At 48.9% G+C, this 23,529-nt stretch overlaps 1 protein-coding gene across 1 annotated transcript in view; it reads left to right on the forward strand.

The window, feature by feature from the left end:
* LOC139240084 (atrial natriuretic peptide receptor 1-like) overlaps positions 1-23,529 on the forward strand; it is a 128,196-nt gene that overhangs the window by 68,354 nt on the left and 36,313 nt on the right. The window contains exons 23-26 of the mRNA XM_070868459.1: positions 1,365-1,471; positions 4,696-4,785; positions 20,063-20,188; positions 22,346-22,475. Coding sequence (XP_070724560.1) covers positions 1,365-1,471; positions 4,696-4,785; positions 20,063-20,188; positions 22,346-22,475 — 453 coding nt within the window. The remainder of the gene's footprint in view (positions 1-1,364; positions 1,472-4,695; positions 4,786-20,062; positions 20,189-22,345; positions 22,476-23,529) is intronic.

Genomic DNA, 23,529 nt, shown 5'->3' on the forward strand with positions numbered 1-23,529 from the left:
ATACTGCATGGCCAGAGTGGTGATCTGGACTAGTTTTGATCGCCTAGATAGATTGGAAGAATTTCCCAGATTTCCTTCCCCCAAATTGGCCTGGGTTTTTTTGTTAACCTGTTTTTTTTTCTCGCCTCTCCCAGGAGATCACGTGGTTTCGGGTGGGGTGGAGAGTGTTTCAGTTCTGATACATAAGTTGTGATACACAAGGAAAGTGTGAGGTCATGCACTTCGGCAGAAAAAAAATCAAAAGAGCAGGTTATTATTTAAATGGAGAAAGATTGCAAAGTGCCGCAGTACAGCGGGACCTGGGGGTTACTTGTGCATGAAACACAAAAGGATAGTATGCAGGTACAGCAAGTGATCAGGAAGGCTAATGGAATCTTGGCCTTTATTGAAAAGGGGATGGAGTATAAAAGCAGGGAAGTCCTGCTACAGTTGTACAGGGTATTGGTGAGGCCACACCTGGAATACTGCGTGCGGTTTTGGTCTCTGTATTTACGAAAGGATATACTTGCTTTGGAGGCAGTTCAGAGAAGGTTCACTCAGTTGATTCCGGGGATGAGGGGGTTGACTTATGAGGAAAGGTTGAGTAGGTTGGGCCTCTACTCATTGGAATTCAGAAGAATGAGAGGTGATCTTATCAAAACGTGTAAGATTATGAGGGGGCTCGACAAGGTGGATGCAGAGAGGATGTTTCCACTGATGGGGGAGACTAGAACTAGGGGGCACGGTCTTAGAATAAGGGGCCGCCCATTTAAAACTGAGATGAGGAGAAATTTCTTCTCTCAGAGGGTTGTAAATCTGTGGAATTCGCTGCCTCAGAGAGCTGTGGAAGCCGGGACATTGAATAAATTTAAGACAGAAATAGACAGTTTCTTAACCGATAATGGAATAAGGGGGCGGGCAGGGAAGTGGAGCTGAGTCCATGGTCAGATCAGCCATGATCGTATTAAATGGCGGAGCAGGCTCGAGGGGCCGTATGGCTGACTCCTGCTCCTATTTCTTATGTTCTTATATATCGGGATTGTGTGGGACAGGCTTGATGGAGCAGATGGCCTTTACCTGCCCGTCATTGTTCGTATTTTAGCGCCCTCGATTGTTTCGCGACTGGACACTGGTCTGCGGGGAAAATGTTCACCTTTGAAACAACCTCACGGTGACCTCTCCCTCTCCCCCCCCCTCCCTCTCCCTCTCCCCCCCCCTCCCTCTCCCCCCTCCCCCCTCCCCCCTCCCCCCTCCCCCCTCCCCCCTCCCCCCTCTCCCCTCTCCCCTCTCCCCTCTCCCCTCTCCCCTCTCCCCTCTCCCCTCTCCCCTCCCCCCTCTCCCCTCCCCCCCTCTCCGTCTCACTCCGTCTCTCTCGCTGCTTTCAGGCCCTTGGCACCTCTGTTTGACAACCCGAAGCTGGACAAAGAGCTGCGCGCCATGATACGGGAGAAGTTTCCGGAGTTCTGTAGCTCGCCCTCGCCGCCAGTGGAAGGTAATTTAAAACCTCGAAGAGAAAGAACTTGCATTTATATAGCACCGTTGTCAACCTCAGGACGTCCCAAAGCGCCTCACGGCCAGTGACGTACTTTTTTTTTTTAAGTGTGCTCACTGTTGTAATGTAGGAAATACGGCAGCCAATTTGCGCACAGCAAGCTCCCACACACAGCAGTGTGATAATGGCCCAGATCATCAGTTTATAGTGATGTTGGTTGAGGGATAAATATTGGCCCCAGGACACCGGGGAGAGCTTTTCTTTGAAATAGTAGCCTTGGGATCTTTTACACCCATATGAGAGAACAGACAGGGCCTCGGTTTAACGTCTCATCCAAAAGACCGCCCCTCCGACAGTGCGGCGCTCCCTCAGTACCGCCCCTCCGACAGTGCGGCGCTCCCTCAGTACCGCCCCTCCGACAGTGCGGCGCTCCCTCAGTACCGCCCCTCCGACAGTGCGGCGCTCCCTCAGTACCGCCCCTCCGACAGTGCGGCGCTCCCTCAGTACTGCCCCTCCGACAGTGCGGCGCTCCCTCAGTACGGCCCCTCCGACAGTGCGGTGCTCCCTCAGTACTGCCCCTCCGACAGTGCGGCGCTCCCTCAGTACTGCACTGGGAGTGTCGGCCTGTATTTTGTGCTCAAGTCTGTGGAGCGGGGCCTGGAAGCCCGAGTCTGAGGCGAGAGAGTGCTGCCCACTGATCCCTGGCTGTCACTGCACCGTGGTGCCTGAATGCGGGCGGGCTCACTCGCTGGTCTTGACAAGTGTAGCAGCCAGTTCGAGGGGAACGAGAGTTCGCACCGTTGGGGAAATTGGCGGACCCGTTTCCTTGGTTACGACCGACTGCGCTTGAGAAGCACTTCATTGGCTGCAAACAGCTTTGGGACGTCAAGAGGTTGCGAAAGACACTGATAGAAACCTTTCCAACACAAGATTGGAGGGGAGAAGAGACCATTAGCGTGCAGTAGAATTGTCTCGGGGAGCGATTAAATTGTGGATTTCATGTGTAACAGCCAGTTTTGTAATCGAGAGCACAGGCCATTGTGTGTTTTAATTGGACTGCAGATACTCGGGTAGATTTATCACCACGCAGATGTAGCCCTTTCAGTTGCTCATGTTCATCGGCCAAAGCTCGTCTGCTTGTGCATCGTTTAGTATTTCGAATTGGATTGGTCGTCTCTACCCCTCTGCTTTTATCCCTTTTTGAGCTCATCGCTAAGCTCTTCTGAGAAAGCCTAGCGGGAATGCAAGCCAGAGCTTCCATTTGGGGGGGAAAAAAAATGAGTGTTCTTTCTGGACGGAAACAGAAAAAACGAAATCCAATTTTTCAAAACCTTTTTTTTTTAGTGCTGGGCAGTGAAAATGTTCAGGCAAGTGCAGAGATTCCCCAGGGCTGAGGATCCTAGAACCGGGGGTCACACAGTCTTGGAATAAAGGGGTCGGCCATTTCGGACTGAGATGAGGAGGAATTTCTTCACTCAGAGGGTGGTAAATCTTTGGAATTCTCCGCCCTAGAGGGCGCTCCCTCCGACAGTGCGGCGCTCCCTCGTCGCCCCTCCGACAGTGCGGCGTTCCCTCGTCGCCCCTCCGACAGTGCGGCGTTCCCTCGTCGCCCCTCCGACAGTGCGGCGTTCCCTCGTCGCCCCTCCGACAGTGCGGCGTTCCCTCGTCGCCCCTCCGACAGTGCGGCGCTCCCTCGTCGCCCCTCCGACAGTGCGGCGTTCCCTCGTCGCCCCTCCGACAGTGCGGCGTTCCCTCGTCGCCCCTCCGACAGTGCGGCGTTCCCTCGTCGCCCCTCCGACAGTGCGGTGCTCCCTCGTCGCCCCTCCGACAGTGCGGCGTTCCCTCGTCGCCCCTCCGACAGTGCGGCGCTCCCTCGTCGCCCCTCCGACTGGAAGTATCAGCCTGGATTTCTGTGCTCAAGTCTCTGGAGTGCGACTCGAACCCACGAGCTTCTGTATCGGAGGAGAGAGAGAGAGAGAGTGCTACCCACTGAGCCACAGCTGACACGAGTGAGCACGGGACACTTGCTAGTGGAGTACATGCCTAAATACATGAGGGAAAAAGGAATAGAGGGATATGGTGATGGGGTTAGAGGAGGCAGGTGTGGAGCATAAACACCGGCACGGAGCATTTGGTCCGAGGAGCCTGTTTCCGAGTTGTACATTGCAAGTCGTTCTATGTAGACTTTAATCATATCGAGCTCTGGTGATCAAACTATACAGTGCACAGAATAGCTGTGGGTTTTTCTCTCTCCAACACCCCAACCAACTTTGGAAAACCGTTCTTTATCCATCAGTTTGCTGACTTCAAAGGTGGATTTCACATAGAAACATAGAAAATAGGTGCAGGAGCAGGCCATTCGGCCCTTCGAGCCTGCACCACCATTCAATATGATCATGGCTGATCATTCACCTCAGTACCCCATTCCTGCTTTCTCTCCATACCCCTTGATCCCTTTAGCCGTAAAGGCCACATCTAACTCCCTTTTGAATATATCCAACGAACTGGCCCCAACAACTTTCTGTGGTAGAGAATTCCACAGGTTCACAATTCTCTGGGTGAAGAAGTTTCTCCTCATCTTGGTCCTAAATGGCTTACCCCTTATCCTTAGACTGTGACCCCTGGTTCTGGACTTCCCCAACATCGGGAACATTCTTCCTGCATCTAACCTGTCCAGTCCCGTCAGAATTTTATATGTTTCGCATAAAAGACGTCATGATCTCTCCGACCCTTTGAAGGCCAGTTCATTGCCATAAAAACAGAAAATGCTGGAAATACCATCAGGAAAGGACAAACAAAGTGGGGCTCTTTTCTCTTGCAAAGAGAAGGCTGAGGGGTGAGCTGACGGAGCTCTTTAGATTTTGATAGAGTGGATACAGAGAGAATGTTTCCACTTGTGGGGAAGAACATAACTAGAGGCCATCGATATCAGATCGTCACCCAGAAATCCAATGGGGAATTCAGGAGAAACTTCTTTACACAGAGAGTGGTGAGAATGTGGAACTCGCTGCCACAGGGAGGGGTTGAGGCGAATAGTATCGATGTATTTAAAGGGAAGCTAGACAAGCATATGGGGGAGAAGGGAATAGAGGGTTATGCCGATAGATTTAGATGGGGAAAGACGGGAGGAGGCGCGAGTGGAGCATAAACGCCGGCACGGACTGGTTGGGCCGATTGGCCTGTTTCTGCGCTGTATATCCTATGTAATCCTATGTGCTCAACAGGTCAAAGGGCATCTGTGGAGAGAGAAACAGAGTTGACGTTTCAGGTCGACGGCCTTTCATCAGAACCTGATGTGTTTCCAGCAATTTCAGGTTCCTTTTTAGCATCAGTCGTATTTTGTTTTTGCATTAAAGTTTATTGATAGCGTAATTGCTGACACATCCACTCTACCCCCACAGTTAATCGATCCTTCTGCCTGTGTTGATCATTGTAGTTGCACTTCAATCACTCCTGAGTTAATGTTGCTTCAGTCGCCTTACTCCGGTTTATCGTAGAAAGCCCAAATTAGTTTGTCGATTTAGTCCCTGTGTTGTGCCCAAGGTGAATTGAGTTTGGGACAATCTCAATCCAATTCCTAGTAGGCACAGGACCCCCCCCCCCCCCCTCACAAAACCGAGTCATAATCGATCTGGAAAAGACCACGGGATGGCCGATTTAATTTTGGGGGTGAAGTGCATTTCTGGGGCAGGGTCGAAGGAGATTTACTCCATGTCCCATCTCACGAACGCTCAATTTAAAAGAAATGACTTTTAGAAAATTATAAGCCAAGCAGAGTCAGCATGGTTTTACAAAAGGGAAATCATGTTTGACAAATTTGCTGGAGTTCTTTGAGGATGTAACTGGCAAGATGGATAAAGGGGAACCAGTAGATGTAATGTATTTGGATTTCCAGAAGGCATTGGATAAGGTGCCACATAAGAACATAAGAATTAGGAACAGGAGTAGGCCATCTAGCCCCTCGAGCCTGCTCCGCCATTCAACAAAGATCATGGCTGATCTGGCTGTGGACTCAGCTCCACTTACCCGCCCGCTCCCCGTAACCCTTAATTCCCTTATTGATTAAAAATCTATCTATCTGTGATTTGAATACATTCAATGAGCTAGCCTCAACTGCTTCCTTGGGCAGAGAATTCCACAGATTCACAACCCTCTGGGAGAAGAAATTCCTTCTCAACTCGGTTTTAAATTGGCTCCCCCATATTTTGAGGCTGTGCCCCCTAGTTCTAGTCTCCCCTACCAGTGGAAACAACCTCTCTGCCTCTATCTTGTCTATCCCTTTCATTATTTTAAATATTTCTATAAGATCACCCCTCATCCTTCTGAACTCCAACGAGTAAAGACCCAGTCTACTCAATCTATCATCATAAGGTAACCCCCTCATCTCCGGAATCAGCCTAGTGAATCGTCTCTGTACCCACTCCAAAGCCAGTATATCCTTCCTTAAGTAAGGTGACCAAAACTGCACGCAGTACTCCAGGTGCGGCCTCACCAATATCCTATACAGTTGCAGCAGGACCTCCCTGCTTTTGTACTCCATCCCTCCCGCAATGAAGGTCAACATTCCATTCGCCTTCCTGATTACCTGCTGCACCTGCAAACTAACTTTTTGGGATTCATGCACAAGGAGTTGCAGCCCCTGTTCCATTATTTGAAGGGGCTGCTCCTGAAATTCTGGCTGCACTTCAGTCCCACTCTCCTGATCTTTGGGCACCCTGTGCGGAGGGGAGCGGGTAGGTCCGAAGGCCTCCTCATAGGACTGCTCCTGGGCACGGCCAAGGGTGCCATCAGCCGGTCCAGGCAGCGGGCGGTCGTTCAACCTGACTGCCTGCCTCTCTTCCGCTCTTACATCCGGTCCAGGGTGTCCTTGGAGATGGAGCACGCGGTGTCCACCGGTACGCTCGCGGCCTTCCGCGAGAGGTGGGCACCGGAGGGACTGGAGTGCATCATCACGCCCGGCAACCAAATTTTAATTTGATTTTACGTTTTAAAGTTTAATTTGTTTTAATTGCCGGTGCTTTTAGTGTCCCCCTCCCCTTTTATAGGGGGCACTTGGAAAAATGTGATTTTAGCGCCCAAAAAAAAACCAAAAAAAAAGAAAAACACAAAAAAAAACCCACAAAAAAGGGGGAAAAAAAGGGCCTTGTAAATGTCTGCTGTGTCATCCAGGGCGGGTGGCACGGTTTAATGTTTTTTGTTTTACAGATAAACTCAAAAAGAGTTTCATGCACAAGGACCCCCAGGTCCCTCTGCACCGCAGCTTGTTGTAATTTCTGCCCATTCAAATAATGTTCCCTTTTACTGTTTTTTTTTCCCAAGGTGGATGACCTCTCACTTTCCGACATTGTATTCCATCTGCCAAACCTTGGCCCATTCGCTTAACCTATCCAAATCTCTTTGCAGCCTCTCTCTGTCCACTACACAACCCGCTTTCCCGCTAATCTTTGTGTCATCTGCAAATTTTGTTACACTGCACTCTGTCCCCTCTTCCAGGTCATCTATGTATATTGTAAACAGTTGTGGTCCCAGCACTGATCCCTGTGGCACACCACTAACCACCGATTTCCAACCCGAAAAGGACCCATTTATCCCGACTCTCTGCTTTCGGTTCGCCAGCCAATTCTCTATCCATGCTAATACATTTCCTCTGACTCCGCATACCTCTATCTTCTGCAGTAACCTTTTGCGTGGAACCTTATCGAATGCCTTTTGGAAATCTAAATACACCACATCCATCGGTACACCTCTATCCACCATGCTCGTTATATCCTCAAAGAATTCCAGTAAATTAGTTAAACATGATTTCCCTTTCATGAATCCATGCTGCGTCTGCTTGATTACACTATTCCTATCCAGATGTCCCGCTATTTCTTCCTTAATAGTTTCAAGCATTTTCCCCACTACAGATGTTCAACTAACCGGCCTATAGTTACCTGCCTTTTGTCTGCCCTCTTTTTTAAACAGAGGCGTTACATTAGCTGCTTTCCAATCCGCTGGTACCTCCCCAGAGTCCAGAGAATTTTGGTAGATTATAACGAATGCATCTGCTATAACTTCCGCCATCTCTTTTAATACCCTGGGATGCATTTCATCAGGACCAGGGGACTTGTCTACCTTGAGTCCCATTAGCCTGTCCAGCACTACCCCGCTAGTGATAGTGATTGTCTCAAGGTCCTCCCTTCCCACATTCCTGTGACCAGCAATTTTTGGCATGGTTTTTGTGTCTTCCACTGTGAAGACCGAAGCAAAATAATTGTTTAAGGTCTCAGCCATTTCCACATTTCCCATTATTAAATCCCCCTTCTCATCTTCTAAGTGACCAACATTTACTTTAGTAACTCTTTTCCGTTTTAGATATCTGTAAAAGCTATTACTATCTGTTTTTATGTTTTGCGCAAGTTTACCTTCGTAATCTATCTTTCCTTTCTTTGTTGCTTTTTTAGTCATTCTTTGCTGTTGTTTAAAATCTTCCCAATCCTCTAGTTTCCCACTAACCTTGGCCACCTTATACGCATTGGTCTTTGATTTGATACTCTCCTTTATTTCCTTGGTTATCTACGGCTGGTTATCCCTTCTCTTACCACCCTTCTTTTTCACTGGAATATATTTTTGTTGCGCACTATGAAAGAACTCCTTAAAAGTCCTCCACTGTTCCTCAATTGTGCCACCGTTTAGTCTGTGTTTCCAGTCTACTTTAGCCAACTCTGCCCTCATCCCACTGTAGTCCCCTTTGTTTAAGCATAGTACGCTCGTTTCTGACACAACTTCCTCACCCTCAATCTGTATTACAAATTCAACCATACTGTGTTCACTCATTCTGAGAGGATCTTTTACGAGGAGATCGCTTATTTTTCCTGTCTCATTACACAGGACCAGATCTAAGATAGCTTGCTCCCTTGTAGGTTCTGTAACATACTGTTCTAAGAAACAATCCCGTATGCATTCTATGAATTCCTCCTCCAGGCTACCCCATGCGATTTGAGTTGACCAATCGATATGTAGGTTAAAATCCCCCATAACTACTGCCGTTCCTTTTTCACATGCCTCCATTATTCCCTTGATTATTGCCCGCCCCACCGTAAAGTTATTATTTGGGGGCCTATAAACTACGCCCGCCAGTGACTTTTTCCCCTTACTATCTCTAATCTCTACCCACAATGATTTAACATTTTGTTACTGCACAAGATAAAAGCTCACGGGGTTGGGGGTAATATTTCAGCATGGATAGAGGATTGGCTAACTAACAGAAAACAGAGAGTCGGGATAAATGGGTCATTTTCCGGTTGGCAAACAGTAACTAGTGGGGTGCCGCAGGGATCAGTGCTGGGGTCTTAACTATTTACAATCTATATTAATGACTTGGATGAAGGGACCGAGTGTAATGTAGCCAAATTTGCTGATGATACAAAGATGGGTGGGAAAGCAAGTTGTGAGGAGGACACAAAGAATCTGCAAAGGGATATAGACAGGCTAAGTGAGTGGGAAAAAATTTGGCAGATGGAGTATAATCTGGGAAAATGTGAGGTTATCCACTTTGGTAGAAAGAATAAAAAAACAAATTATTATTTAAATGGATAGAGACTACAAAATACTGCGGTACAGAGACACCTAGGGGTCCTTGTACATGAAACACCATAAAGTCAGTGTGCAGATACAGCAAGTGATCAGGAAGGCAAATGGAATGTTGGCCTTTATTGCAAGGGGGATCAAATCTAAAAGTAGGGAAGTCCTGCTACAACTGTACAGGGTATTGGTGAGGCCACACCTGGAGTACTGCGTGCAGTTTTGGTCTCCTTATTTAAGGAGGGATATACTTGCATTGGAGGCAGTTCAGAGACAGTTCACTCGGTTGATTCCTGAGATGAAGGGGATGACTTATGAAGAAAGGTTGGGCTTGTACTCATTGGAGTTCAGAAGAATGAGAGGTGATCTTATTGAAATGTTCTGAGGGGGCTGGACAAGGTAGATGCAGAGAGGATGTTTTCCCCCTCGTGGGGGGAATCTAGAACTAGGGGGCACAGTTTCAGAATAAGGTCTCGCCCATTTAAGACGGAGATGAGGAGGAATTTCTTCTCTGAGGGTGGTGAATCTGTGGAATTCTCTGCCCCAGAGAGCTGTGGAGGCTGGGTCATTGAATATATTTAAGGTGGAGATGGACAGATTTTTGAACGATAAGGGAGTGAAAGGCTATGGGGAGCGGGTGGGGAAGTGGAGCTGAGTCCAAGATCAGATCAGCCGCGATCTTATTAAATGGCGGAGCATGCTCGAGGGGCCAAATGGCCGACTCCTGCTCCTATTTCTTATGTTATTATTTGTGCATTAATCTGTTTCCGATGGCAGGAGGGTCGGTAACCAGATTGCAGGTGATTGGCAAAAGAACCGGAGGAGACAATGAAGAAACTGTTTTTTTTATATTGCCCAGTGATTTGTTGCAATGTGTAATGTGCTGCCTGAAAGGGTGGTGGAAGCAGATTCAATCAAATAAGCTCAGTAAAAGTTGTGACGCGGGTTAGCGAGGCCATAAAGATGCAAACCAAGCACTAGGGCTTATTTCTAGAGGTATAGAAAATAGGTGCAGGAGCAGGCCATTCGGCCCTTCGAGCCTGCACCACCATTCAATAAGATCATGGCTGATCATTCACCTCAGTACCCCTTTCCTGCTTTCTCTCCATACCCCTTGATCCCTTTAGCCGTAAGGGCCACATCTAACTCCCTCTTGAATATATCCAACGAACTGGCCTCAACAACTCTCTGCGGCAGGGAATTCCACAGGTTCACAACTCTCTGAGTGAAGGAGTTTCTCCTCATCTCTGGATCGTCTTTATTTCTTCCGGCGTTTTCTGCTGATGCGTCCGCCTTCAGTTTCCTAGAATGTGTATGAAGACAGAGTTGTTTGTTTTGTTCGCTTGTGCTTACTCAGTTCCAAGACGTACTTTCTAATCCGATCCCTCAGGGGTCCTACGTCGGATCCCCCCAGTTATGATTCCTTCCGGCAGGTGCATCGCCCTGCCTGTCATCAACTCCTATATGGAGTTAATCCCGTCACTCGGTTAGAAATTGCCCTTTGTCTCATCAAGATTGTGGGTAGTAAATCGGCCCAAGCCTATCCCGTCTCTTGGATGGCCTTTGCTAGGGCTGTTTTAAGTGTCCTGTTCACACGTTCTACCATCCCAAAGCTTTGCGGGTGGTAGGGGACATGAAACTTCTGTCTAATACCCAACATAGCACACACCTCCTTCATTATTTGTCCAGTAAAATGGGTTCCCTGGTCGGAATCGATTTGGATAGGGACGCCCCAACATCGGATTACTTCCTCTGCCAATATTCGGGCCACCGTGATTGCATGGCGAACGCTTCTACCCTCCGCGTAAACTGATCTATTATTACTCGACAGTATTTCTTGCCCCTTGAGGATGGTAAAGGCCCCGTGAAGTCTATCTGTATACACTCCCATGGCCCCCTTGGTCGTGGTTGGTGAGCCATTCTAACCTTAACGGCCTTTCCTGGGTTGTGCTGAGCACACGTGACACAATGCTGACAGTACTTAGATACATCCCGTCTCATTCCTGGCCACCGCCAATCGCCAGTTATGTTTGTTATCGTGACGTTCCGTCCGACATGACTGATACCGTAGTGTAGTTCCATGAGTATTTGTCTAATACAAGCCGGGGCCATCACCTTCCCATCTTTCCTCCATACGAAGTCGTCACCCTGGCTCCCTCCTTTTGTGCCCCAATCTTTCTTTTCTTCATCACTTACATTGGCATGTAATCCCACAATGTCTATATCTTCCCTGGTAATGATACTACATACAACTTCTTGCTGCACTTCTAAGGATATACTTCCTGTGCCGCTTTATCCGCTGCTTTATTGCCCCGTTGGACATTGTTTACTACTTTCTGGTGAGCCTTAACCTTGATCACTGCTGCCTCTGCGGGTTTACTGGCGGTGTCTGATAGTAGTCTGATTCGGCCCTCATGTTTGATAGCCTCCCCGCCCGGAGTGGTGAACCCTCTCCTGGCCCAGGCAGTCATGTAGTCATGGATTACCCCGAAGACATAGCGGCTATCTGTATATATATTTGTCCGCCGGCCTTCGGCCAGTTGGAGGCCTTCAGTCAGGGCAGTGAGCTCAGCTACTTGGGCCGACAGTCCTCCGTCTAACCTTCCCTTTCGGACAGTGTTTAGTGCTTCGCCTACCACCGCCCATCCCGTATGTGGGGTCCCCTGAACATATTTCCGGGATCCATCCACGTACAGGATCAGCTCGGGGTTTTCAAGGGGAATCTCACTTATGTGTCCCGGTGAGTCCTCCCATTCCTGTGCCCGGCACTCATGAGGCTCACCCATGGATAAGAGGCCCTCTGCCGGGTTCTCCCCCGTGTCTCGTACAATTTTTACGGACCCATCTAAGGGAAGTAATACTGCTCCCCATTTGGCCCGGCGGACGTTGGACACGGAGCGCAATTTCCCGGTGTTGAGCATTTCCACCAAGGTATGTTTGGTATGTAGTATAACCTCCCCTGTCATTACTACTGGCTCACTAACTTTCACCGCCCATGTTGCACAGTCCAAGGCTGCTACACATCTTGACAGACCTCCTGCCACGGGCGACTGTTGGGTGGAATAGTACGCTACTGGGCGGGCTCTGTCCCCATGCATTTGAGTAACTACTGCTCCGTAAAGCCCGCCCTCGTTTTCACAATGAATGTGAAACGGTGCGTTCACACTTGGCAGTCCGAGGCCTGGTGCCGACATCAGGGCTTCCTTTATCTGGCCGTATGCTGTTTGTTGTTCCGGGCCCCACTCCACACCTTCTAGAGCTGGTTTTCCTCCCTTAACTAGTCTCTGTAAGGGTTCTGCGATTGCCGCGAAGTTGGCTATAAAGTTCCTACAGTAGTTCAAGAGTCCCAATACTTTATGCACTCCTCGGACCGTTTTCGATCGGGGCATAATGCGAATTGCTTCCTTTCTGTCGTGGGGCATTGTTTTTGTCCCCTGCGACAGTTGGTGTCCTAAGTACTGTACCTCCTTCAATCTGATCTGAGCTTTCTTGGAGTTTACCTTAAATCCCACTTTCTTTAAGGCTTCTAGGGTTTCTATTAGTGCCCCCATATGTCCGCTCTCGTCCCCTGAGGCAATCAACAGATCGTCCACATATTGGAGGATGGTACTTCGGTAGGGGGCTAAATCTACGGTCTCCAAGGCTCGACTCATAGTTCGGTGAAATATGGCCGGACTGTTGTGAAAACCCTGGGGCACTCATGTCCAAGTGTACTGCCTATCCCTGACCGTGAATGCGAATTTATCCTGGGACTCCTGGGCTAATGGTATGGACCAAAATCCATTAGCTATATCTAAGACCGTGAATATTTTATGTTCTGATTTCAGTCCATTAAATATGGTCGCTGGGCTTGCTACGATGGGGTGCTGGCGGGGAGTTACTTTATTTAACACCGTGTAGTCTAAGGTCAATCGGTATGACCCATCTGGTTTCTTTACGGGCCAGGTCGGCGAGTTCGTAGTGCTTTCGGCTTCCCGAAGGACACCGCTCCAGAAGAGGTTCTGCACTGTTTGTTTTACGGCCTCTCGGGCTTCAGGTTTAATGGGGCATTGCTTATGAGGGGTGTGTTCGGGCCCAGGAATCACCACTGGCTTGGTCTTTACCAGCCCACAATCCTACTTCGATTGAGCCCGCACTTCCCTCATTTGTTCGCATAATGGGCCGTAGTCTCCTGCTGTATCCCAATCCCGGGTGAGAAGTTGCACACTTCCGGTCTTTGTGTGATTGTGCAAATTAGTCTGTTCCCCCTACGTCGTGATTTTGCGTCCTCCCTTATTTCTCCAAACTATTCTCTTATTCTGTGGGCCTATTATTGCCCCTAACTGTTCGAGGAGGTCGATCCCCAATATAGTCCCTTCTGCATTTGGGCCTACATAAAATTGTGCCGGGATCAGAATACCGGCTATCTCCAATAGAATGACCTCACTCTGGTGGGTCCCACGCCAGTTATATGGACGACATGTTTAGTTGTGGTAAGGGAATATCTGTCATAGATACCGATGCTCCGGTATTCACTAACATATCACACTGCCGGCCCCCTAACAGCGCTGTTATGTGAATACACGGATCCTCTCCCTGCCCCATGGGGGCCGCTGGCCTTCAGTCTCTTCCGAAGTCCCTCAGTTCATCTCCTCTACTCTAAGGCCTGACTGACTCTTTCTTTTCTCCTTGGGCGCCCAACATTTATCAGTGGCATGTCCCTTTTTCCCGCAATTGTCACATTGGACGGTTGGTCTTTTGGGGCCCCTACATTCGGCGGCAAAATGACCCGTCTTGCCACAGTTGTAGCATTCCCCTTGGCCCGCACTCTTACTACTCTTAGCCGCGGCCACTTCTTGTTTTATTCCCCCAGAGTTAATGTGGCATGCCCACTGGACAGCTTGGTCACAGGTGTCCGCGACTACCACCCCCATTTTTAGGATCTTTTGATGGTCGACCGAAAGGCCGTCCTTAAACATTTTCACGAAGACTGGGTCGTCTCTGTTCGGGGCCGCCTGTCCCGAGGATTCTTGGTATTGGACCCATAACCTCTCTCCGTAGTCATTGGCGTTTCCTCCCTTTTTCTGGCGGGTCTGCATTATCAATCCCCAATTTGGAGTGGACGCTCCCATTAAGGCCTGTACAGCCTGGACGCACCCCGTTCTAGCAGCGTCCCGTTGTGCCCTTGTGGCACCCACGGCAGGTATCCATGTGCCGTCACTGTGAGGAGGTGCTAGCCCTGTCCACCGGTCCTTTGGACACTTAGCCCGAATTATTTGGTGGACATCTCGCTCATGCATATCGTGGGTCTCATACAATTCTTCGAACTTTTGCCAAAATTTTACATTTCTCTTCTGTGGTTGTAGACTCCCCAAATCCTGATTCAACGTTTGTTTTTCTGTGGGGGTAGTATTGATATCGGGGGTTCCCTCCCTGTACGCCCTGGGTTACCCTAAGAGGGGCTGCCCTTTCTGTATTTACTGAATTTGACCCTTCCATCTCGGCCTCCTCATCAAAAGGAGGAGCCGAGACCGCTACTGTGGCAACATAAGTCGGAGGGAGGTCATAATCTGACCCCCCCCCACTTGCCGCTCTCTCCATTTCTTATTCTCGGCTTCTGTCTCCTTCCTTTTCTCTACTAATTGTTTGGTTTTACTTTATAACACACATAACTGATATACTAAAAGTACTCCGGCTTTCTTTGCCTTTTTCTGTTTCTGTTTCTCCCACCAATTCTTTTGCTCCTTGGGGACAGCCGATAAGGGGTAAGCCATTTAGGACCGAGATAAGGAGAAACTTCTTCACCCAGAGAGTGGTGAACCTGTGGAATTCTCTACCACAGGAAGTAGTTGAGGCCAATTCACTAAATATATTCAAAAGGGAGTTAGATGAAGTCCTTACTACTCGGGGGATCAAGGGGTATGGCGTGAAAGCAGGAAGTGGGTACTGAAGTTGCATGTTCAGCCATGAACTCATTGAATGGCGGTGCAGGCTAGAAGGGCTGAATGGCCTACTGCACCTATTTTCTATGTTTCTATCCCACCCGTCTTTAATCATTTTATCTATTAAGCCCTTCTGGTCGTCTGCATAGAACCTACCAAGAGACCCTCCCGGCCCCCATTCAAGGTCTTCGCCCGACGCCATTATGTGATCTGACCATCCCTCGCTTCCTCTGAGAATGAGTCTCTTCACGCAAGCCTACTTCTACTCCGTCACTTATTTATTGCGATGGGATTATCCCTCAACTCTCACACCAGTTCATGCGTATCACACAGTCACTCTCAGGTTTCCACCGTCACTTTGTCCTCCCGGTGTTCCCTTCGACCGTAATCCTTGGCTATCACGTGGGGCATTTGCCTTCTTAATTCCGGCTCGAGTTAGGTGATTGCGATAGTTTGTGACAATTGAAGTGACGGGGACACTCGTTTCTCTTACACACCACTTGTCTTACTTATATTCTACTTTATCTTAATTTCTACTCACTGTGTCTGTTATCAAACCTCTCCGAGTCTCACTTGTTCGTTGGGTGTCCGGCAGCCTCACCCCTGCCGGTTCGACGTTCCAATTTCTGGGATGTCGTGAAATCCGACCTTATCCCCGTACGTTCGAGTCTCGGTCAGGAGGGCTTACCGGTACACCTTGCTCGCCAAAACTGTTAGGGAAAGACCCGCGAGATAGAAATAAATCTACTCCGAGACTACGTTAGAGAGTTGAAAACACACACAGTTTATTCATACAAGGTACCAGGGGAGTTGTATGTAGGTCCCTCAACCAGGCAACAACTCAATTTGGGTTTACAAAAAATGAGTATTTAAAGTCGTAAACTGCAAAGGTCACATGTCACTGCTTCTACACCTGGCATTGCAAAAAGTGTCTACACAATGAGTTTTTTTCCGTCTTTGGCCGGCTAACTTCCTTCGGCCAGCGTCTGGTGTGATTGGTTTCTTCCTTGCTCAGCGTCTTGTGACCTTTTCGCAATTGCTTATCTCATTCTGTCATAGTACATTTTCTAAAGCACAGCAATTTCGCACTAACGCTATTAACCCTTCACCCCCAATACCATGTGCTTTGATTTTGCACACCATTTTGAAAGTCCAAATGCACCACATCCACTGGTTCTCCCTTGTCCACTCTGCTAGTTACACCCTCAAAAAATTCCAGAAGATTCGTCAAGCATGATTTCCCTTTCATAAATCTATGCTGGCTTAGACCGATCCTGTCACTGCTTTCCAAATGCGCTGCTATTTCATTCTTAATGATTGATTCCAACATTTTCCCCACTACTGATGTCAGGCTAACCGGTCCATAATTACCCGTTTTCTCTCTCCCTCCTTTTTTTTTAAAAGTGGTGTTACATTAGCTACCCTCCAGTCCCTAGGTACTGATCCAGACTCGATAACAGTTGGAAAATGATCACCAATGCATCCACTATTTCTAGGGCCACACTTCCTTAAGTACTCTGGGATGCAGACTATCAGGCCCCGGGGATTTATCAGCCTTCAATCCCATCAGTTTCCCTAACACAATTTCCCGCCTAATAAGGATATCCTTCAGTTCCTCTTTCTCATTAAACCCACTATCCCCTAGTACATTCGGAAGGTTATTTGTGTCTTCCTTCGTGAAGACAGAACCAAAATATTTGTTGAATTGGTCTGCCATTTCTTTGTTCCCCATTATAAATTCATCTGAATCCGACCGCAAGGGACCTACGTTTGTCTTCACTAATCTTTTTCTCTTCACATATTTATAGAAGCTTTTGCAGTCAGTTTTTATGTTCCCTGCAAGCTTCCTCTTGTACTCTATTTTCCCCCTCTTAATTAAACCCTTAGTCCTCCTCTGTTGAATTCTAAATTTCTCCCAGTCCTCAGGTTTATTGCTTTTTCTGGCCAATTTATATGCCTCTTCCTTGGATTTAACACTATCCTTAATTTCCTTTGTTAGTCACGGTTGAGCCACCTTCCCCATTTTATTTTTACTCCAGACAGGGATGTAGAATTGCTGAAGTTCATCCATGTGATCTTTAAATGTTTGCCATTGCCTATCCACCGTCAACCCTTTAAGTATCATTTGCCAGTCTATTCTAGCCAATTCACGTCTCATACCGTCGAAGTTACCTTTCCTTAAGTTCAGGACCCTAGTCTCTGAATTAACTGTGTCACTCTCCATCCTAATAAAGAATTCTACCATATTATGGTCACTCTTCCCCAAGGGGCCTCGCACAACAAGATTGCTAATTAATCCCTTCTCATTACACATCACCCAGTCTAGGATGGCCAGCTCTCTAGTTAGTTCTTCAACATATTGGTCTACAAAACCATCCCTAATACACTCCAGGAAATCCTCCTCCACCGCTTTGCTACCAGTTTGGTTAGCCCAATCAATATGTAGATTAAAGTCGCCCGTGATAACTGCTGTACCTTTATTGCACACATTCCTTATTTCTTGTTTGATGCTGTCCCCAACCTCAATACTACTGTTTGGTGGTCTGTACACAACACCCACTAGCGTTTTCTGCCCTTTGGTATTCCGCAGCTCCACCCATACCGATTCCACATCATCCAAGCTAATGTCCCTCCTTACTATTGCATTAATTTCCTCTTTAACCAGCAACGCCACCCCACCTCCTTTTCCTCTCTGTCTATCCTTCCTAAATGCTGAATACCCCTGGATGTTGAGTTCCCAGCCTTGGTCACCCTGGAGCCATGTCTCCGTGATACCAATTACATCATATCCATTAACTGCTATCTGCGCAGTTAATTCGTCCACCTTATTCCGAATACTCCTCGCATTGAGGCACAGAGCCTTCAGGCTTGTCTTTTTAACACACTTTGCCCCTTTAGAATTTTGCTGTAATGTGGCTCTTTTTGTTTTTTGTCTTGGGTTTCTCTGTCCTCCACTTTTACTATTCTCCTTTCTGTCTTTTGCTTCTGACTCCATTTTATTTCCCTCTGTCTCCCTGCATAGGTTCCCATTTCCCTGCCATGTTAGTTTAACTCCTCCCCAACAGCACTAGCAAACACTCCCCCTAGGTCATTGGTTCCGGTCCTGCCCAGGTGCAGACCGTCCGGTTTGTACTGGTCCCACCTCCCCCAGAACCGGTTCCAATGTCCCAGGAATTTGAATCCCTCCCTTCTGCACCACTCCTCAAGCCACGTATTTATCTGAGCTATCCTGCGATTCCTACTCTGACTAGCACGTGGCACTGGTAGCAATCCTGAGATTACTACTTTTGAGGTCCTACTCTTTAATTTCGCTCCTAGCTCCCTAAGTTCATCTCGTAGGACCTCATCCCGTTTTTTTTACCTATATCGTTGGTGCCTAAATGCACCACGACAACTGGCTGTTCACCCTCCCTTTTCAGAATGTCCTGCACCCGCTCCGAGACATCCTTGACCCTTGCACCAGGGAGACAACATACCATCCTGAAGTCTCTGCTGCGGCCGCAGAAACGCCTATCTATTCCCCTTACAATCGAATCCCCTATCACTGTTTTTCCTGCCCTCCTGTGCAGCAGAGCCACCCACAGTGCCATGAACTTGGCTGCTGCTGCTCTCCCCTGATGAGTCATCCCCCTCAACAGTACCTATAGCGGTGTATCTGTTTTGCAGGGGGATGACCGCAGGGGACCCCTGCACTACCTTCCTTGCACTGCTCTTCCTGTTGGTCACCCATCCCCTATCTGGCTGTGTACCTTTTTCCTGCAGTAACTCCAACTCGCTAAGTATGTTATTCACGTCATTCCCAGCATCGCGGATGCTCCAGAGTGAATCCACCCTCAGCTCCAGTGCCGCAATGCGGTCAGTCAGGAGCTGCAGGCGGATGCACTTCCCGCACACGTAGTCGTCGGGGACACCGGAAGCGTCCCTGACTTCCCACATAATACAGGAGGAGCATAACACGTGTCCGAGCTCTCCTGCCATGACTTAACCCTTAGATAAACTTAATTAGGCAACAACAATGCTAAAAGGTTACTTACTGATATAGAAAAGAAAAAGAAAAACTACTTACCAATCACCAGCCAATCACTTACCCCTTTGGCTGTGACATCGCCTTTCGATTTCTTTCGACTTTTTTGCCTTCTCTCCCTGCTGCAGCTGCACCAGCTGGCCGTTATAGGCCTCTCCACGCACCTCAAACTCCCGAGCCCCTCTGACGCGTTGGGCCTTTTTATAGGCCTCTCCGACTCACCACGAACATCCTCCTCACAGCTCACACCGCCACCCAGCTTAGTGTCACCTGCAAACTTGGAGATATTACATTCAATTCCTTCGTCCTAATCATTAATGTATATTGTAAATAGCTGGGGTCCCAGCACTGAACCTTGCGGTACCCCACTAGTCACTGCCTTCCATTCTGAAAAGGACCCGTTTATTTCTGTAGAGTTGAAAAGTAGGGAATTTATGCTATACCTGGGTTAGACCACACTTTGAGCACTGCGTGCAGTTCTGGTCGCCATATTATAAAAAGGATATAGAGGCACTTGGAGAGGGTGCAGAGAAGATTGACAAGGATGATACCAGAAATGCGAGGGTACACATATCAGGAAAGGATGAACAGGCTGGGTCTCTTTTCTCTTGGAACAAGAAGGCTGAGGGATGAGCTAATAGAGGTCTTTAAAATGATGAAAGGTTTTGATAGAGTGGATACGGAGAGAATGTTCCCACTTGTGGGGAAGAGCATAACCAGAGGCCATCAATAGAAGATGGTCACCCAGAAATCCAATGGGGAATTCAGGAGAAACCTCTTTACCCGGAGAGCGGTGAGAATGTGGAACTCGCTGCCACAGGGAGGGGATGAGGCGAATAGTATCGATGCATTTAAGGGGGAGGCTGGATAAACACATGGGGGAGAAGGGAATAGAGGGTTATGCTGATAGATTTAGATGGGGAAAGACGGGAGGAGGCTCGAGTGGGGCATAAACGCCGGCACGGACTGGTTGGGCCGACCGGCCTGTTTCTGTGCCGTATATCCGGTGTAATGTAATTCGTACGATGCCCGTGTGTTGTTCCAATGATTTTGGGGGAAAAAAATGATTTTCTTCCCTGACAGTGAAAATTGAAGAATCTGTTGCCATGGATTTGGATAATCATGTCAGCGACAAGGACCGAGAAGAGAATTGCTACGACAACACGGACGCTGCCTTCAGCGACGATGAGGAGGAGCTAAACAATAAAGGTGAGCCGGACAGGACCCGCCCGCTCCGTCCCTCGGCTTGAAGCGGTGTGATGGCACAGAGTCGGCTCCTACATTGTGTGTCCTGTGCTCCAGGCTCGAGTCCCTGCTGAGTTAGCTCATCGGCACGGAGCAGATTTACCAGGAAGTTGCCCGGGCTGGAGAATTTTAGCGATGAGGAAAGATTGGATAGGCTGGGGGTTGTTTCCCTTGGAACAGAGGAGGATGAGGGGAGACCTGATTGAGGTGTGTAAAATGATGAGGGGCCTGGATAGAGTGGATAGGACGGTCCTGTTTCCTTCGGCAGAGGGGTCAACAACCAAGGGGCAGAGATTGAAAGTAACTGGGGGGAGGTTTAGAGGGGATTTAAGGGGAAATATCTTCACCCAGAGGGTGGTGGGGGTCTGGGGCGGAACTCACTGCCTGAAAGGGTGGTAGAGGCAGAAACCCTTACCACATTTAAAAAGTACCTGGATGTACACTTGAAGTGCCGTAACCTACAGGGCTACGGACCGAGAGCTGGAAGGTGGGATTAGGCTGGGTGGCTCTTTGTTGGCCGGCGCGGACACGATGGGCTGAAATGGCCTCCGTCTGTGCTGTAAATTTCTGATTCTATGAATTATCACAGCTGGGCTGCTGTCTGTGGGTTCGGGGAGATGGGAAACCAGCTAGAGCTGCTTTTCCTGATTGGGATCTCGTGCCTCCCCCGCCCTGTAACAGATGTAGACATCATATGTATACTTGCATTGGAGGCAGTTCAGAGAAGGTTCACGAGGTTGATTCCTGAGATGAAGGGGTTGTCGGATGGGGAAAGGTTGAGCAGGTTGGGCCTGTACTCATTGGAGTTTAGAAGAATGAGAGGTGATCTTATTGAAGATTCTGAGGGGGCTGGACAGGGTAGATGCAGAGAGGATGTTTCCCCTCGTGGGGGAAATCTAGAACTGGGGGGCATAGACTCATAAGACGGAGATGAGGAGGAATTTCTTCGCTGAGGGTTGTGAATCTGTGGAATTCTCTGCCCCAGAGAGCTGTGGAGGCTGGGTCATTGAATATATTAAAGGTGGAGATGGACACATGTTTGAACTATAGGGGTGTCGAGGGTTACGGGGAGCGGGCAGGGAAGTGGAGTTGAGGCCAGGATCAGATCAGCCACGATCTTATTGAATGGCGGAGCAGGCTCAAAGGGCCAGATAGCTGACTCCTGCTCCTATTTCTTACGTTGTCAATTGATGTCAGTTGCATATGGCCTACTCCGGCACCTATTTTCTATGTTTCTTATTTTCTATGTTGGCCTACTACCTTGGAATAACCTGACGGCAGTTGCTGCGTAGACTCATTGAGTGAGGTCTGAATGGGCGCATCAAGCCTTTGAACTCATACCCCAGCAAGAGTCGGCACCTTTAGGAGCTGGGGGGGAACGGGGGCTATGTTACCTGTGATTTTTATTTGGGTGCGTGGCCCATTCACAGATTGGCGCACGCGCGAACTTTCAGATTGGAAAGGCGGGACCGGCAGGGAACTGGGCGGCTTATAGGGAACGTTGGGGCATAAAGTGGGAAATGTGCCAAACATCCTTGTGCTGCACTGTTTCTAAGTTGGTGGTTTATCTTGGATTGGGGGGCCGAGGTTAGAGGTCAGTGATCAGTAGGGTTCACAGGTTGAGGGGCCGAGGTTAGTGGTAATTGGGTTAGACGTCATTGATCAGTTGGGTTCACGGGTTGAAGGGCCGAGGTTAGAGGTAATTGGGTTAGAGGTCATTGATCGGTAGGGTTCACAGGTTGGGGGGGCCGAGGTTAGAGATCATTGGGTTAGAGGTCATTAATCAGTACGATTCATGGGTTGGGGGGGGGCCGAGGTTAGAGGTAATTGGGTTAGAGGTCATTGATCAGTACGATTCACGGGTTGGGGGCCGAGGTTAGAGGTCATTGATCAGTAGGGTTCATGGGTTGGGGGGGGGTTGAGGTTGGAGGTCATTGGGTTAGAGGTCATTGATCAGTACGATTCACGGGTTGGGGGCCGTGGTTAGAGGTCATTGGGTTAGAGGTCACTGATCAGTACGATTCACGGGTTGGGGGGCTGAGGTTAGAGGTCATTGATCAATAGGGTTCTCATGCTTTCACAGTTTCGGCTAGTTCTTTAAAGACACCTTTTTTTTTGTAGGAAAAAAGCGTGAGTTCCGATTTCACCCGATTAAAGAGGCCATTGTCGAGGAGCCTATCGACATCACTCCCTACGTGGACCAATTAGACGATGCGCTGAAGGAAAAGGTGTTGCTCATTCAGAAAGGACGGTACGGAGATTAAAGCAGCCCCTCTTCCATAAACAGAATCTTCATTCCCATTCACAACAGACCCATTCTGCAGATCTCGAGAAAAAAGGACCTTGTATTTCTATAGTGCCTTTCACAACCTCTGGGACGTCCCATCCCCCGTCGCCCCCCCCCCCCCCCCCAATGTCTGCGCTCCTCTAATTCTGCCCTCCTGAGCATCCCTGATTATAATCGCTCCACCATCGGTGGCCGTGCCTTCAGCTGCCTGGGACCCCAAGCTCTGGAACTCCCTCCCTAAACCTCTCCGCCTCTCTGCCTCTCCTCCTTCAAGACGCTCCTTAAAACCGACCTCTTTGACCCAGCTTTTAGTCACCTGCGCTAATTTCTCCTTATGCGGCTCAGTGTCAAAATTCTTATCTGCTAATACTCCTGTGAAGGCACCTTGGGACGTTTCACTGCCTTAAAGGCGCTATATAAAGACAGGTTGTTGTAGTTGTCTCTTGTGTCTCTCTCAGTTTGTGCGTGTGGTTTTTTTTGTGGGGGGGGAGGGTGGGGAGAGTCATATTTCGCTCTCCATATTCCATCTGCCATTTGTGGCTACCAGTGGCCTCCTAATTACCTCTCCCGAGTAGCCTCAAACAGGGCAAAAAAATGGGCACGCTGTGTTTGTTGAACACGTTTAGAAATAAAAATGACAAGCAACTTATACTGGAGATGATTACGGCACGAAGTTAGAAGATTACTCCAGCCGACATACGTCTCCCCTCATTCAGCCAGCAAGTTGTAACGTTACGGCCACCTGAGGGGCCAGACATGGCTTCAGTTTTAGGTAGAGACTGCTGATCTCCTTCTGTTGGAGGGGCAGTGCTGAGAGAGTGCTGCACTGTCGGAAGGGCAGTGCTGAGGGAGCGCCGTACAGTGCTGTCGGAGGGGCATTACTGAGGGAGCGCCGCACTGTCGGAGGGGCGGTACTGAGGGAGTGCTGTCGGAGGGGCGGTACTGAGGGAGCGCCGTACAGTGCTGTCGGAGGGGCAGTACTGAGGGAGGGGCGGTACTGAGGGAGTGCTGTCGGAGG

The sequence above is a fragment of the Pristiophorus japonicus genome, chromosome 30 (assembly GCF_044704955.1).
Source record: "Pristiophorus japonicus isolate sPriJap1 chromosome 30, sPriJap1.hap1, whole genome shotgun sequence".
Classification (NCBI taxonomy): domain Eukaryota; kingdom Metazoa; phylum Chordata; class Chondrichthyes; family Pristiophoridae; genus Pristiophorus; species Pristiophorus japonicus.